A 14,215-nucleotide genomic window follows, 5' to 3' on the forward strand; every position below is an offset into this window, starting at 1 on the left:
TGGCACAGGTAGACCGACAAAGAAACACCTCACACATGAACACCATGCCAGACTTCTAGCAAGTATAACACTTAGGCAAGTGATATGACCTCACTGACACCCCTGATGTCACACAGCTGATCGCCTTTTGAAATAGTGAGAAAGAAACTGTCTGCTCTTAACACCTCCAAACAGCTGCAGAACAGACAGCCAAGGTCTTTTTGGATTATGGGGCCAGAAATTGGAGTATATTAGAATTTCCCTTTGAAATTCTTGAAACATCTCCAATGACCACGTGTCTTATCTTCCCCTAAATGTTTGCAAGGATGAAAGAGACATGTTCCTCTGCTATCTGCTCTGCAAAAAAGGGATTTTAGAGATTTGCACAAAAAGGTGCCTGGATATCCTAGTTATGGTCAACCTTTGTGGTGAAGTCTTTCTTTAGGAACACAATTCTAGCCTATACACAAACACACTCCTTATGGGCTTATGAGGCCCATGTGTGCAGCTGTGGACTGTGTGTGAACCCACAGTTGGAAGGGGAGACGCAGAGAGGGAAAGATGGATGGCATGCAGTGTTGTTTTCTGTTTGCTGTCAGTGAGAGCTTTTCAATCTGCAAATGGGGAGACCACACCAGCGTCAGCTCCGCTTGTTTGTCACATAGAAAGATTCTTTAACCAACTCCTGTGTAAACTTTATAAACGGGCTGAGGCACAGCTGCAGACACAGAAATCTAACAGAGGGAAGCACTATACCAAAAGAGGGTCTTAAAAAAGATCGCTGCTCATACTCATGATGGATGTCCATCAGTTTCTTAGAAAAAAAAGCAAAACAGTCTGAGACATGATCTCACATTTCTTTCACTGACACACCCCATAGTTTTGAGATTGTGTAAAAACTGGCAACCTAAGTGCAAACGATATAGCAACGAAAACAACTGTAATACAAGTTGTGTACGGCTGCAAATGAAATAAAATAAACTTTACCTGTAAACTGAGTGCAATCTGACGTATGTACATCATATTGAGGTCCTCCAATATCCACAGTTTTTCCTCCATGTTTGCAAGTGTATCAACTGGCATCCTTTACGCAGATATCCACAAAGTGACTTCTTTTTAAGTTCCTTATCCGACCCAAAGCGCTATCCCGCAGGTACTGTAGAGAGCAAGTCCATTATAACAGAGTCCTGTTCAGTCACTGCTCGTAAGATCAGCGCGTAAAGCAATGCGTAAAAGTTATCCAAAACGAGACCAGTCGCTCCTTGAAACAGTCAAGAGGTGTGGTTGACAGCATCGGCTGCACTGTTGTAACCCTGAACCATAAAATTCCCCCCAACCCGTTCACGGCGCGTATTCTTCTTCTTCTCTACTTTCGCTCCGGGCAACAAAGATCCTCTCAAACACCCACAGTCAACACCCAGCGGTAGCGGGGGAAGAATGGAGCCTTTTAAAATGCAGTTTTTCTCTTTGTGTCCCGGAGTCCCAGCTGTGAATGCCGTCTGTCCTCTGTGTGACAAGAGACCTCTCCACAAAAGGGCATCGCCTCTGCGGGAGTGATCCACACAACTAGTCCACTGTGTGCGCCCTGACTCGCCCCAACACGGCGCTATACATTAACCCCTACAACGCGTCTCTGCTGATGTTAATGAACTTTACAGAAGAAGAAAGAGAGGCAAAACGGGGCAGAGATTACTGTAGGAGCACCCACTCCCCTTTAAACAAATAAACAGCAAATACCACAGCACCATACATGCGGAGCGGGGTGGGGAGCTTTGTTCTTGTTTTACAGGCTGATAATAAATGGAGAAATTATAGCTTGTCAGCTGGCGCTCATCGGGAGGGCATAAGTGAAAATGAACACCAGACAGGACTTCTAACACCAATCTTAGCCAGAAAGTCTGGGTGGGCCCCTACCAAAAATATATTATTTCTTGTTTGTTCCGAATTAACGACTGTGACATAGTTGAAAAGATGAATTCACATATAACGTCGTGCTGTTGTTAAACTCTGATAACGAAAGCACGTATGGGTTTAAAAGTGAGATATGAACGTTAGTAGGTCACAGGGTCACAAACATTTGGCAAATTCATATACATATTTCATAGCGCACATCCTCAGTGTCACAGATCCTTTTAATATTTTATCGCCTAACCCTTTAAATATTGATTTCAGTCTTTCCTGACAAATCTGACCGCATCCAACTAAAATATAGCCTATACCGGCTCCCAAAACAACGCGTAAACTCCACATACAGTTTAATGTAGTTCATTAGATCAAGCTACGAAAACGTGGGCTCGTGGTTACAGGAAGATTCTGTGTCCCGGCTGAGTGGTGAATATTTAATGTCGACTTCCAGAGCAGAGCAAGTGTCCTTTCCAATCATTCCATAGTTCGACGATCAGTTTCTTCTCTTCCCGAAACAACAGAATCCGAAAGTCCACTCCATGGGACTTTCAGACATAAGCTGTACTCATAGTCCGCTTCTGTGCGGGAAATGGTTTACAAACAGACAATGTCCTCAGAACACAGGGCAGACAGAGACTCAAATATTCATCCTGTCCTCCTCTGCGCGTCACTCCTGGACCTCATACAGCTGTGTGTGTGAGAAAGAGAGAGAGAGAGAGAGAGAGAGAGAGCGAGAAAGAGAGTGTGTGTGTGTGTAAGAGAGAGAGAGGGGGGGGGGGCACGTGTTTGTATCTTCATTGTGAGTCGTGGGTGATGAGACCAAGCTGCGCAAACCCAAAGCCCACCATCGTGAAAGCGGCGTCACATTGCGCACTGCTCACTCAGGCACATTAATTAAAACACGCACACATTCTTCCGGTATTCACCTACCCACGCGGGGGTTTCAGAGGGTCACTGGATGATTTCAAGAGCTTATCCCGAAGAAGTCCCCCCCCCCCCACACACACACACACAACTGTAAGTTGAAGAAGAACATTTTAAGGTCTTGTCTTTGATGCATTTCACTTTGACATGTCTTTTAGGACCCCCCTCTCTCAATTCGAATACCCCTTCTGACTTTTCAATCACTCTGAAGCATGTCCTCTAAACTTCTTCAAACAAGCAAACAGTGAAAACAAAGGAGCTGTAAAAAAAAAAAAAGCCCTTTCACCTCCGAGGAGAGGAGGAGAGCAGCCAGGGGTGCTGGTAGCAAAGGAAACCCAGGTCATTTCCCGAAGAAAAGCCTCCACCCTTAAGAGTTTAAATCACATGGCTAATCCGTTGCAGACATCATACACACAGCCAGAGAAGAGATTTATTGTTCTGGAGGTGGAAAGAGAAATAGTTGAGGTGAATGCACAGAGGGAGAGGGCTCAAAAACATTCAACAACTTTGGGGTAAGTGTGTGTGTGTTGGGGTGTGTTGGGGTGTGCTGGGGTGTGTGTGTGTGTGTGTGTGTGTGTGCGCATTATGTTCATAATTCACTGTCATATTCAGGCTATCTTTTCTGAAGTTGTTTTTGCACTGTAAACACATTCAGTTAATACTCAAACACCTTAAGCGGTGGAATATAATGTGTTAAAACAGCTAACCTCCTCAAATAAAGGGATTTTTTTTTATCACAGCTGTTCTCCGTTATCATTGGCTGATGCAGATGTTTTTGAAGCGTGAACCACAAACTCGACAACATCTCGTTATTCTAAAGTCATGTAAACCTTTTAGGCCCTCTTTTGTCTCTCTGATGCACAAGCAGCAGTTCAATGCAGCAGGTAAATCTCCCCGCAGTAAAGACACAAAGACTGACACCTTATGACAAAGCCCAGAGGCTGAACAAAAACAGACAGAAAACAGCTATTATCTCAATGACAGGGCATGCTGGCAGGCAGGCAGGCAGGGGGTGACTTGCTCAAACACAGAGCGTCTCTGATCCTTGGCCAGGTGCCACAGAGGTAATCTCTGATGTTAAGAGCACAGAGAGGCCAAACAGCTTTAGACCTGACTCAGATTTTATTGTGTTAAATGATGATTTTAACTACTGATGGGAACATGCATTTACAGGTTGTGGCTGAAGAGTGGGTCTACCTGTAGCAGAGACAGATGTGCCAATTGCCTGCTGCTACTACAGGGAGGACTGTTGAGCCCATGCTAAGTCTGTGAAGAAAAAAATAATGGGAGCAAAACACTAACATAAATCACTTAAATATAGAGATATGGACATTTTGACATTTGGAACACACAAAAACATACCCACACTGTTGCATAACACGTTCTGAGGGTGTTGTTTGCTTTGAAGACAATGGCCGGTATGTTTCCGTGTTTCTGAACGGATGTGTGGAGGACTAAGGAGAACGTACTAACCCTCACACCCAATCAGCTGGAGGAAACATGCTGGAGTCAGAGCTGAGGGTCACTCTGTCAAGTCTGTGCTGATGGATCAGGCAAAGAAGGGAAGATGGTAGGAAAGGCCGTCAAGACAGCTGGACTCCATATCCTTTGTCTAAGAATTTAAGATACAATTATCCAAAAAAGAGTAAAACAGACACACTGTCTTATTGTTAGAGTAAGATACTTTCCAAAGACCGAAAGAGATCTTGGTCACAACTGGACAAGTCTGATAAGGGAAGTGAAAAAAAGCTTTGAGATGATGAAACGTGTTTAAACAAGCCAAACATTTGGGCAACAAAAGAATCGTAACCATGTTTTTCTGGATGTATTACGAAGTGACAGCACGTACAGTGTTTCAAACAACATTTTGTTGAAGGTCTGTAGGTATGAGAGAAGTCTGGGAATATAACATTCTTCATTATTACAAAGAGGACATGACTTGTAAGATTTTACTCAACATTTTTATCTTAAGGCAATTACTTTCTTTGCGTTTAATCTTTGTTTCAGTATTTTTTTTTAAACTCGGATCACACCCACATTTCCTGCCATTGGAATTTTCATTATTAAAGATTACAAAGAAAGAAAAAAGCTCTGCAAATAAGACTCTGTGATAAAACACAATCCCTCGGGAGGGACCACTACAAGGACTATCGTACAAATTTCAAAACGTAATCAGCATTATATTATCGGCTCAGATAGAAACTTCTCTTTTCGTCCACACACAACTGTGGAGTATGACGGTTAAAGCTGCCTTTAGCCTGACACACGCTGAAGCAACAGATCTGTGCAGAGAAACAGGAGAGGGCCCCTGCCATAGCCGGGCCCCATACCACAACAAAGAGCCCAGACTGTCATGTAGACGCAATCTGAAAACTGAACCCCACCCACATGACTCCCACTCACCCACCGAGGCTTACACACACACACACATACACAAACCTACACTTACATACAAAAATACACACCCAGGGATAAACAGACATAAACAAACACTCTGTGAACCATGTGAACATAGTAAACACTCGCACAGAATTAGAGCGTCTCAAGATGTGAGACAAATGCAGCTGATCATGGTGTTTGTTACTTTGATTACGACTGATTTCAAACACATTTCTGCAGTTGTTTGCACAAAGAAAGGGAGGGAAAGAGACACCTGTCATCTGAAAATGGTTAAAAACCAAAGCACAAAGACTAATCTGTTCCAGTAAAACGTGTGGAGCCATCTGTTGATTAATCAAAAGAAAACAAATCTCAAACTATTTTGAAAAATCCAAAAATCTTTCAAGCAAAAAATGTCGAACATGTGTCTCCCACAACTTCTTCAAAATCTGTAAAAGTAATGATGTGATTTTTGGGTGTAGGACTGAAAAATAAAGAAACAAATTCAAGAATGAAAACGTTGTGCTCTCGTAAACTGAGATGAGGATGTCACCTTTCTGTCCTATAGAATCTGCAGTTAATCGATTTACCGTAAAAAAATACAATTGAAGGTGCACTATGTAGATTTGGTAGGGAAATTTGAAAGTTGGAGAAGTGAAACTATTCCATGCTATATTTTCTGAACTAAATACACAACTTTATTCAAAGAAAAAAAATTGGTCCTTGGAACACTGTTAAGAGCTGAAAAAAAAAAAACATCCAGGAGAGACTGTCGCGGGCCCACCACCATAACTTCTCGCGTAGCATTTCATCTTCAAAGAGTGTTACAGGGACCAAATTTTCCTCTGAGGACAGTTTGTGTATAGAGTTATGAACATATACCACAGAATCTGTACATTTCTCCAACTTTCACATTTCCCTACCAAAACTCCATAGTGCACCTTTAACTATTCAAACTAGTCACCACGAATAAAACAGAGTTCACAAAGATCTTAAGCTAGGTCACAATAAGTTAAAAGAAAACCTTCTTTGATATGCTCAGCCAAAACATTAACAATGTTTGGTTAAACCAGGACCAGATACATAAACCAGCGATAGTTATAAGGCTGCATAATAGATTTTTTTCTTCCTCCCTACAGTCACAGGACTTGAATTACACGGCTGTGTTACAGCAGGCGCTGGGTCACATCTGCTCGGTGTGACGACAGCACGGTGAGACGAACTGTGAAACCACACGTATCAGAAGAGAAATCCCCCCCCAGAGGTCACCACTTCTCGGTTACAGAGCATGGAAAAGCTCGCGCAGACAGCCTCGCAGCCGTAACTCAGACGCAGAGATGCACTAACAACACTGTAAATCTCAGCTAGTGTCTACCTTGTTATTAGGTGTGTCAGTGACTGATCTTTACTCAGCTTTAAGATTAGATACAGAGGGTGTTGTGGTGATGCAGTTTGTAAAGACCGTTCTGCTCCAGATACATGATCAGAAGTTGAGTAATGTTGGAAATGATGTGGGGCATGAACACACAAATTATGCAGCTGGTGCTCTTCTACTGGAAATTGAAGAAGAGGATGTGTGCGTCACAGATTATGGACCAGCTCAGAAAAACATGATGAGCACACCTCGCTTATCATCAGCAATAACAGAACAGGGAGTCTTTTTAGGACCTGGTTTAAGGGATAAGCTTATTTCTCAATGTTACTTCTTGCTATGAAGGAAAAGCAGGCTCAAGTACTCGGTCACACACACACACACACACACACACACACACACACACACACACACACACACACACACAAACACACAAACACACAAACGAGAGAAGCAAAGTGCTCTGGCTGCTTCCCAGAATCCTTGCTGACTCTTATAGATCGCTACTTCAGCCGGTCAGAGGAGACTGCAGCATCTCATCACTCTGAAGAGTGGAGCAGAAAACACACTCGTTAGGCAATTCATCTCCATTGATTTCTGCCCTCAGGGGTGCAGGCTGTGCAATATCGGAGGAAGATGTTTGTGGATTTAAGAGGAAATGTATGATGAAGCAATTCATTCTGTACTTAAAAAAAGTTAAATCACTATTAATGTCTGTGAGGTGAAGTGAAGGTCAAAGCTGTAACAGAAAGGTGAAGGAGAAGAGATAAAGGTGTCTTTGTGACTCAGCTGGATGCACAAGCTGAAGTGGAGCAATGGCTCCCTCTGCAGGACAGAAAGAGCAATGAAGCAAGATGTCCAACACATTTTTAAAAGGAAGGGATACAGGAATAGTACATTCTAGCTAATAATTCTGGAAACAAATAATGCAGACATGTATCTCCATATTGAGTTGAACTATTGTAATGGGAAGAGATTATAGGAAAGATAATGTTGTTTTTTTCTCTCAAAGTTGAACCAGTCCAGACAACGACGCAGAGCTTAGTAGTGGAAAGAAAGACACAACAAAAATCATTGTACCATACATAAAAAAGCCAAACATGGTTATGAGGTCATTTCTTCCAAACTATTTCAAATGTTTTCTTTGTCGAGCTCCAGACAAGATGCTGCTGCCTGCAGTAAAACTCTGTCTCTGTAACATGTAAAACAGAAGCTACAAATGTAAACATCTGCAGAAGTAATATAAGAATCTAAACATCTGCAGAGGAGACTGTAGAGGGGTGGACCGTAGCTCAAACTGACAGGCCAAACATCTTTAAATGTTACTGATTTCTGCTCAGCTATAGCACAGAGGGAGGAAGAAGTCTAATGAGGTTAACTGACTGAACTGGTTAGTGAACATGATGTCAATACGAGCAAATCAGCCTGCTCCTGATCCTGTTTAATCAACATTCATTTAGACATCTCATCTGAATCTATTTCTCCCATTCGTTTCAGGGGAAACTAGCAAAAACAAATGTAAGCCGGTGTTTAGTTTGTTTTGCTGTCAAGAAAAGAAATATCGTCAGCTCAGTCATCCACAATACAAACATCTCATAGCCTGCTGGTTTACTCATCTGACCGTCTAATAACAACTTCAGGGGATCCCTTGGCGAGAGCTGAGTCTGGAAATGGATTATAAATGTACACAAAGTTCAGATAGAGAACACACTGAGTTTTGAAAGCAAATCCTTTCACGTATATTCAGTGGTTGTAATATGTCCTCCATACTGTTTAATCACACGGCTGATTTCAGCCAGTTCATTTAGCCAATTACTGAAGTCAATGACTAGTCAATCAGCTTACAGAATATTGTAAAATAGTCAATACAATGAACACGATTTCAAAGAGCTCAATATATGCAAACACATTTACAGTTAGATCAAACAGAAATACAAAATCCTCCTATTTCCTCACATAGGTTAAAATAAGCAAATGTTTCATTACCGCTTCATAAATGACAGCTGAACAATAACCAAAACTTACAATTGATTTTCTCATCAGTTGATGAATTGACTATTTCGCTCAATAGTTATAAGTTTGTAGATCAGTACAATATGAAGAATAATCGAACACTTCACAAAATAACTTAATGACAGGATGAATGTTTGTGCCAAATTCAGTTACATGGCAATTTGGAAATATTTGTTGTATTTATAGAATTGTCTTGTGTCATTGCAATCCTTAGGGCTGAAAATGCTCAAACCTGTTTAGTTAAACACTTCAAATATAACATTAACAATGACCAACAGGGTACCCCGTGCACTGCCAACCTACGCTCTCACATGCCGGTCGGTTGCAGGAACATACAAAGAAAAAATAAATAAACCGTGGCACACTGAAAATGACTGTGACTTTATTGTGAGGGAACAATGTGTTGTTGCTGGGCAAACATGAGGAAGCTACAGGCGTAACGCGTTGTTCACTCACAATAAAGTTACAGTCATTTTCAGTGTGCCATGGATTATTGATTTTTTTTTTTTTTTAATACAGACATAAAATTAGAAATGGTTTTGTATTCTGATCGTCCATTTGTTTCTTCAAATAGACACTTTACTTTGAATGGTATATGCTTACAGGTGGATCCGAAGCATCTTTTGTACTGTCAATACGGGCTATTAACAATCCAGATTTACTTTGTTGAGCATCTATACTAACTGATCACTTTCTTTTTCTTCGATATAAGGCAATCGACACCAGATGAAGAACTCTTGAAACAGCAGGAACAACAAGATGACACAACCAAATCTGACAGCACACCGTCTGCTGCTGGGCCCAGTAAACAAACACTTTAAAACACAGGCATGCTGGCAGGGACTGGTACATTACGCAGCATACAGGGCAGGCAGACATGCATAATAGACCCATCTGCTCCTGTAAAGTGAAACACCTGCTCAGCATCATCAGAGAAGAGCAGCATCATTGGAGGTTTCGCCCCTTTAACCTCTCCTCAACACAAATTCGTGCACTTATCTCCTCCTGGCCCAGCCGCACCTGGGATTCAGAAATTTTCGACTCTCCTTCTGCACCAAATTATGTGGTACAAAAGTGTTTTTTTTTTAACAGTATGAGGGCAGAGCTGCAGTGTAATTCATCCATCAACTGAGCAGCTACAGTTGGAGGTTATTACACACAGTTCACAGTGGGGCGTGTGGGTTGGATTCATCGCTTTGTAACTCTGTGTGATTACACAAAATGAAAACAATAGTACAATCAGTGCAGGAACAGGCATGCACAACACACCTACCCATCACGCATACACTTCAAACGTGTATTGATTCTCCTCTGAGTGCATGCCTCTGTATGAAAGCACGGACGTGACGCCATCTATTTCACAATAAAGCAGGGTGGTTATGTGATGTATAGGGGCAGGGAATAAGACGCCTATTCTGCCCGAATAAAACTGAAAAGAAGAGACTGCAAGAGAAGAGAAGAAGAGGGCAGAGGGCTGACACAGAACTGCCCCATATTCTCCAAGCTTAATAACTGTGTGGAATTGAAGGTTAATGGTTGTATCGAAGGCTAAACTTAGAGTACACTCTGTTGTATAGCGGATTCATACAGAGTGCACAGTTTGTCTTTTCTCCCTAACTGCTTTTTAGAAATGTTCCAATCTTTTCATCTGCAGCTTGCACGTCCATTAAAAAAGTGTTACAAAACCCCTAACAGAGAGCAACCCTCATTGGCTTTGACGATTCCTGTAGGATTTGCCAAGTTACACCATTTGCAACTATTATGTTAAGGGGTTCATCATTTGGCGTGGTATAGCATTTTACCACTCAGAAACAAAGCCTCTCATGTTTCTAAGAACCCTGTGATAAGTCAAAGGGGGCTGACAAGAAGAGGCCAGGACTGTAAATGAAACCACACAAAGGAATGTGTGTGTGTGTGTGTGTGTGTGTGTGTGTGTGTGTGTGTGTGTGTGTGTGTGTGTGTGTGTGTGTGTGTGTCTTTTTGCCAATGTTTAACAGAGCAGTACACAGAGGGGGTCTTATGTTCACAGGAAGAAGATACTATAGACATGAGGAAGTCTATGTTCTGTGTTCAAATCTGTTAGCTCGATGTGCTCGATAGGTGATGTTCAAGGTCTGTGGTGTTGTGTGTGTGTGCACACGAAGACGAACGGTGGAAATAGATTATCGAGTGATAAAAAGACATGAAACAAACAATAATCTTCTGTGGCTGGAGAAAGGTAAAGACAAAGGAGGTCTTCCTCTGTGTGATCTGGATCAGGAAATTGGGTTAGCGGTACAGAGTACATGACAAAAAGAACAAGCTCTGCTGCTGTATCAGGGGACCTGAGCCTCAGAGAAGTGCTGCAGCCCACATAATGTGGCTCTCCTGAGGAAGGGAGGCGTTGATAGATTGGGGAGAAGAAACAGCGGAGAGACATAAAAGCTCTCAGAGGCAGCTTGACGGCTTACCTGCAGTACGATGCTTTAATAGTGAGCATTTTCCTGATCTTTTAAAGTGGAAGAGACATAATTCCTTTTACTGTATGAAACCATTTTACGACTAACTAACAAAGCTTTTACTGGATAAGTTGAACGACATTCGAGGTGTTTGTAAAAGTGTGTCCCCTGTAAAAAGCCTAAAATAAAAATGTGACATTCAGTTCTGAATGGCGGACTTTAGGTTTAGAGTACCGCTTTAAGAGGCTTTGTTGTAGGTCTTGACATGACACATATCATATGTCTACCAAATTTCCTAAATCTAGGTCAATTGTACTGCGTAGGCTGATTTCTTTTAGGATTGTGAAAGTTCAGTATTCAACAAAGAATTAATCTATATCCCTCGACAGTATTTTTCTAAAAATAGGAGCACAACAATCTAACAGTTCTGGGTAATCCCGATTCAGGAGCTTTATCCACTTCACTGACTTATAGGTCGTAAGTGAATCGGACAGGTTTGATGATGCATGGGGGAAGTTTCCCATCTGGGGGAAAACTGTAGGAAAGTATCCAGTGATTACACCACCTCCATCTATCTCTCCATCTGTCTGTTAACCGAGTCAGTGCCAGCGACAGCCTCGCTCAGGCCGGCGAACAGTGTGTGAACAAAGCCTGTCTGTGTGTCTAAGTATACGCAATGGACCTTGCTCAAGATGATGCTGCTTAGTCACTGTCTGAAGGTGTGTGTGCCTGTGCGCGAGTGTGCCTGTGTGTGTGTGTGTGTGTGTGTGTGTGTGTGTGTGTGTGTGTGTGTGTGTGTGTGTGTGTGTGTGTGTGTGTGTAAGAGAGGCTGACAGACTGCAGTTATCACGAATGACTAATGAAGAGTTCAAAACAGCAGCTTTCATTCACAACAGAATAGTAAGGAGGTCTTACATACAGGGAGATGCATACACACTGACAGTATGTGTGACTCACTTCCTGTGTGTGTGTGTGTGTGTGTGTGTGTGTTCATGCATGCTTGCTATCTATCTTTGCTCTCTCTATTAACGCCTTGTTCACTGTGAGCCCTGTAATGTACAGAAAATGTACCGTGTGTGTGTGTGGTTGGGTGGGGTTCACTTGCAACATCAGCCACAGACCCTCAGCTGTTAAACTGCACCCTGACACCAGCTGCCACATAGACACACACACACACACACACACACACACACACACGCTAAAAACACCAAGGCTAGAACACTTATCACTGGAAACATGTACGACACCTAACACTGAGGAAGTCTGCTCAGAGTCCATTTATAGCGAAAATTCGAAGATGACCCAATGAAGCACTGCAACTAAAGATCGTAATAAAAAAATAAGATCATCGGACTTGACAAGAACCCAAAATGATGCCTTCAATTGCTGCTTTAACAATCCAAAACTTAATGTCAGTTTAAAAGTATTCAAATGTTAAACAAAAGAAAAAATAGTTTGATTCTTCATTATAATTTCCTTTAAATCTGATTAGAACTTGATACTTCGGCAATAATACATTTTTTTGTTGATGTTTTTGTTTGATCAAATTAAGAATGAATTATCACAAGAGGTGGTAAATGAACCTGCAGCCTCGATGCCGAGTATTACTGCATGGCTGCAGAACAATTACACAAAGAAGCAAATGAGTGAAATACCAGAGGGAAAAAAAACATCTCTATTACTAAAAAGAAACAACTGCCAAAAAACGTCAGACTGTACCTTCATGATGCCAAGTTTTATCTTCTCACCAATCTCAGTGATAAATCTGTTGTCCTTCATGTCCAGTCAGTGAGGGTCAGATAAGATAAGGCTGTGAGGTTAAGTGCTGTCGCTGAACCTGCAGTCCTGTGGTTGATGAACGCACAGGGACATCCGCTAACAATGAGACTAATGTTATGTTTGTGTGCGGGTCAAATGAAATAGGAAGAAAACAGAGAGCTTCAAGGTTTTTGAGGCCCCACAACAAGTGGAAAAAGATCTTCAGGTTATTTTGAGATGGTCAGCTGTTGCTCAGAAAGTTCACAGGGAAAGGAACAAAACAGCGGCTGGAGTAAATGACCACTGCATAACAATAAGAACATTTACAAGAATCAAATTTGTTGCAGGACATTTCCCCACGAACAGAAGGTCTATTGTTTAATAACAAACTGCAACACAACCCGGTCTTTTTTGCACAAGACGATAAAAGATGCGTGTGTGTGTGAGAGTTCTATGAAATAATCTTTATTAAACACGTTATTTGGAAAATGCCGCTTTGTTCTCTTTCATCAAACTCTTTACCATGGGAACAACAGCAGGACAGTGGTTGAATTTTCACCCACAGCCTGAAGATGCTGAGATTAAAAAACGGTTTCGTCCACGCTCACTCAGAGGCTGAGCAGGAACAGAGCTCCACAATGATAAACACACAAAGCCCAAGTGATAAAAAAAAGTTAAACATTTGCTAGTTAAAACATCCCTTGGCATACCAAGAAAGCCTCCAAGCAGAAAGCCCCAGTGGTTCCGCTTTGTTTGAGAGGAAGGGTCTTGGACGGGGTAAACCTTTCCCTGGCATCTTCCGTGCACCCCTGCAGGGTTTCACTTCGAGGGTGCACACAGACTCACAGTTTAGGGTTCAGGCAGATTCAAGCACCACTGTGTAGTCCCACTTCAATTTGGAAGATTCATGCCAAAAATCAGACACCACAGCTTCCTCGCAGAACTCTACGTTTGCCATGTTTCGCAAATGAGACACATTGAATGCATCCACACGTGAGAAGCCCTTTAGCCCAACATTTCATGCCCCAGCATTGACTAACGTCTGGAGCTTCTGTGCAGCGATGGCCCATTGTCCTCTTGGTACACAGAGCTGCCTTGAGGGGGAGATTTGGGGGAAAGGTTTTGGCATTCCTTGAAAACGTCTCTGTACTCAATGGGTTCATGGACTGAGGTGCTTTGCTTGGAAAAGTGTCATCCTGGAAACATCTATATGACCTCGCTCCCTGTTTGCGGCGAGGCATATGCTTGCATAAAGAGGCATTGCAGTTTTCTTCCAGGCCACGCTAAACATCAGAATAACCACGGAACAGCTACTTACAGTGCAGCGTCTGTGAACCATACATCGGAGCATCTGGAGAAGACATATCAGTTTCTCAGTATCTCAGACTTAGAAGAAATAACACAAGGAGGCATCCGATTTCACTGACACAAGCGACTATGCCTCATA

General features: G+C 42.2%; 1 protein-coding gene across 3 annotated transcripts in view; it reads right to left on the bottom strand.

Annotated features, from left to right (window-relative positions):
• Nucleotides 1-14,215, bottom strand: part of rtkna (rhotekin a) — a 57,006-nt gene that overhangs the window by 38,361 nt on the left and 4,430 nt on the right. The window contains exon 1 of one of the 3 annotated variants that reach the window (XM_061037976.1): nucleotides 967-2,574. The exons of the other annotated variants lie outside the window; for them this stretch is intronic. Coding sequence (XP_060893959.1) covers nucleotides 967-1,062 — 96 coding nt within the window. The 5' untranslated portion in view covers nucleotides 1,063-2,574. Of the gene's footprint in view, nucleotides 1-966; nucleotides 2,575-14,215 lie in introns of those variants that run through there. 3 annotated transcript variants of the gene reach the window in all.

The sequence above is a fragment of the Labrus mixtus genome, chromosome 5 (genome assembly GCF_963584025.1).
Source record: "Labrus mixtus chromosome 5, fLabMix1.1, whole genome shotgun sequence".
Taxonomy (NCBI): Eukaryota; Metazoa; Chordata; class Actinopteri; order Labriformes; family Labridae; genus Labrus; species Labrus mixtus.